The following is a 4,012-nucleotide window of genomic DNA, read 5'->3' on the forward strand; positions in this document are numbered from 1 at the left end:
ATTTCAATTATAAATGTCTTGTAACAATTAGAATATTCATCTTATGATACTACTGATATATATCAGAATGAAAATTAAAGGAAATAGTAACTCCCAAAATTAATTTAAAAAAAAACATTATTATTATATAATTACTTAGTAATTGAATTACTAAATAATTATATATTCTGTATATGAATACTTACATAATTACGCCAGTTACTCCTCGTGGAGGAGCATAGGCCGCTCACTAGAATACTCCATTCAATTCTGTCCTCAACAATCCTTTCCAGCTCTTCCCAATTGTTATTCATCCTTTTCATATCTGCTTCTAATTCTCGACGTAATGTGTGTTTTGACCTTCCTCTTTTCCGCTTCCATTCAGGATTCCAAGTTAGCGCTTGTCTCGTGATGTAGTTTGGTGATTTGCGTAATGTATGTCCTATTCATTTCCATCGTGTATTACTAATTTCCTCTTCAGCTGGAAGTTGGTTTGTTCTCTCACACAGTAGGCTGTTACTGATGGTATCCGGCCAATGAATGTTGAGTATCTTGCGTAGACAACTATTTATAAATACTTGTACATATTTGGTGATGGTTGTAGTAGTTCTCCAAATCTCAGGTCCGTACATTAGAACTTTCTTGATGTTCGTATTGAAGATTCTCACTTTGATAATGGTTGAAAGTTGTTTTGAGTTCCATATGTTCTTCAATTGTAGGAATGCGGTCCTTGCTTTGCCAGTCCTCGCTTTCACATCTGCATCCGATCCTCCTTGTTCATCAATGTTGCTTATTAGGTACGTGAAAGATCGCACGTCTTCCAGAGCTTCTCCATCAGATGTGATTGGTTTGGTGTTCTCCGTGTTGTATTTGAGGATCTTGCTTTTTTTCTCTATGTTTGCAGAGGCTGTTGCTACACTAGTTGTCTTCATCTGCATTTGTTCGTGTGTATAGGATAGAAGGACTAGGTTATCTTTATATGAATTGACTAAGAACAAAGATTTTACTAGAATAGTATAAATTCATTTTTTGTTCATCACTCGTCAGTTGCTTACAACTTGAAATTTACTGAAGACGTTGCTATCAGGTAACAAAAACGTGAGTTATGTGTTCATAAGAAGATGATTATTAATCTTTCTTTTGCCTTGGTAACAAATATTCCTTTGTATTTATAACATCACTATGACTTTTTATTTCGTCTGTTTTCTAGATTAGTAATCTTATTTTAATTCACTAAGATTCACTCATTTTATTCCTATCAAGGTTTACTCATTATGTAGTCCTCTTTTTTTCTGGTCGTTTGAATTGTTGTCACAGTCAATATTGTAGAATATTCTTTCACATAAGATATATAATTACTGTAGTGAACAAGAACACCAGCGGCGACAATCGAATGTATTTGTCACAAAATTACAGGACTTGTTAATAAAATCTAACAATCATAAAGTAAATGTTTAATTTGCAAAATGTCCATCAATTGTCTCAAAATCACTCAGACTTCATTGTTCTTGCATTTTCATACAAATTGCATTCTGTTTCCATTCTTTATTGTTCGATCCTCTTGTCTCTCTGCTGCCAGACATTCAGTTCACGACGAACATTATATACTACTTATATCAATATAAGTAGCACACACCACATTACAGTATTCAATCTATTCAATTTATTTACACCATTACTACACTGTACTGATGTATTTTCATTATTAACATCCAACTAAACACTTTCATGTAAGTAATTTGAACCGATTATGTAATGAATGATTTTTAAATATCACAAGTTGTAAGCAACTGATGAGAACCAGATGTTATTCTGCTAGAATCTTTTTGTTCTTGCTCTTTTCTAAGGGATAAAAGTAACTATGTGTATGGAGTATTCTTTTTAGCTTTCGATTAATCTATTAACTATGATTGTATTGTTTATTAGTTCTATTTTACTATCAATAGATGATTATTCATAGCTACTTTTACATTGTTCATGTATAATTATGACTTTTCATTTGATGCAATCGATATGCTCCAGTACGTTTAAAATAGTAACTGACTGTTGACTTCTCTATTGAACTTAATGCAGGAGATAAAGAAAGGCTTTAATCCAAATATACATTGAATATACAAAATGTTCATAAATTTAGTCTACACTGTGATTAATTACTATTTAAGTCATTACTTTTATTTCCAATAGTCAATATTATCCACTACATTATGAATTCTTTGCAAAGAAATGAAATTACACCTTGAGTGATATAACTGTGTTTCAGTTAAATATAGAACAGAATAACATATTATTTTAATAGTTGATATCATGAATCAATTGAAGCTAGATCATCATGGAAAACTTGGAAACATTGGAAGACTGTTTCGTCCTAGTATAACACTCCAAAGCAGTACGCATCTACGATCCCGCCTCACGAGATTCGAACTCAGGTCCTATCAGTCTCACGTGTGAACGCTAAGCCTATAGACCACTGAACCGACCGGTATCCAACGCTGTTAATGTTTAACTTCAACTAATCCACGAAATTAAGTGAAACATTCACCAGTGTCTTCCGTGAGTTACTATCTTACAACAGACCCGGTTGAACTCCACTGGTTACTGCTTCTTGTGAGGCGGGATTGTGGATGCGCACTGCTGAGGAGTCCCACAATAGGACGAGATGGCCGTCCAGTGCTTCCAGGTTTTCCATGGTGGTCTGCCCCCAAATGTCCTGGTATGGCCGAGAGTGGGGTGGGCCCGCCCTCCCTCTCGAAATGCTCTCACACGGCCACGCGTATACAGCCTCTGACAGGGAAGTCCTACTCATCGCGTTCTCTCATCACGGGGGTGTTGTTTACGAAATTGAGAGGACGAAAATCGAATGTCCGACGCCTTAACCGGATTCCAAACCAAATGAATAGTGCACATGGGCTCCAGGATCCTGAGGGAACAAATGGCGTATGAACCAATCGTTGGTCACCGGCTACCATGGGACTGCATCTCCTTACGATGCTCCACTGCCTTGTGGATCAGACCTTTAGGTCAAAGGCTCGGGGAGTGGTCCCCTAAGAAAACCACCTGCTTCGGTCTGTGCACCTGTTCTGTTTATATACCAATCAAGCATACCACATCGTACCATAAGATAGAAAACAACATTTGTACAATATTTAATAAGTGAACAAATATCGACCAGTAGGAAATGTCCATTTAAAGTCCAAGGACACCATTGGACTTAACATGATAATTATTGGTATATTCCTCTGCATCCATAACAGTTGAGATGTGACCCAAGTTGATCATGTATTCAGGGACTGAGTTTTGACTGATTTTCATTCCCCTTTAAAAAGCCACTCAATATAGTGCTCGAATATTGATTTACCACATGCACGCTTTTTATGGCCAATATTACCTGCTCCGCAAGGGCAAGTAGACAGACAAATACACATTGAGGTGTTCCAAAGCAACAATTCAAATTTGACACTTCCCTGAATGGATATTTGCTGAAGAAAACAGTTCGGAACTTTATTGAATAGACCATAATTCTATAAGGGTCTAGATAGTTCGCTCTTTAATAAATTAGCAGCCGTATCACTCTTGAATTCAGTATTCAAGACCTGCGTGTTAATCTATTCTTCAAAATTTTTCGCAAGATTACATTCAGCTCATCATTAAGTATGTCTTCAATGCATATTTCTTTGACTCTTATGGTAGAGAATAGATTAAATTTCTCTTTCCATTTAACGAAACTCCATTTTGAACATTCGTACATTATACATTCCAAGTTGGATTTGCAAATCATATACAACACTTGAATAAGTTGAACTATATCTATGATGATTATGCAACACTACTCTTTCCTGCTATAGACTACTTCATGTAAAGATAAAATTACTGATAATAAATACAATTTTACATTTTCAGAAAATGATATCGTCCAAATGAAAATATTTCTTCATTGAAATGTCTTCACTCTTTTTAGAACATCAATAGGCTTTTAGCATTTTCCAGTTGTTTCAACTGAATAATTGATTATACATGATAACTCTATAATACTTAT

General features: G+C 35.3%; 1 protein-coding gene across 1 annotated transcript; it reads right to left on the minus strand.

The window, feature by feature from the left end:
• Positions 1 to 329: 329 nt before the first annotated feature.
• Positions 330 to 3,812, minus strand: LAMC1_12 (Laminin subunit gamma-1). The gene has a single exon (XM_051208420.1). It carries the CDS (start codon positions 915 to 917, stop codon positions 426 to 428), a length of 492 nt encoding a protein of 163 aa, XP_051064509.1. The 5' UTR covers positions 918 to 3,812; the 3' UTR covers positions 330 to 425.
• Positions 3,813 to 4,012: the final 200 nt, after the last annotated feature.

Source organism: Schistosoma haematobium, chromosome 7, assembly GCF_000699445.3.
Source record: "Schistosoma haematobium chromosome 7, whole genome shotgun sequence".
NCBI lineage: Eukaryota > Metazoa > Platyhelminthes > Trematoda > Strigeidida > Schistosomatidae > Schistosoma > Schistosoma haematobium.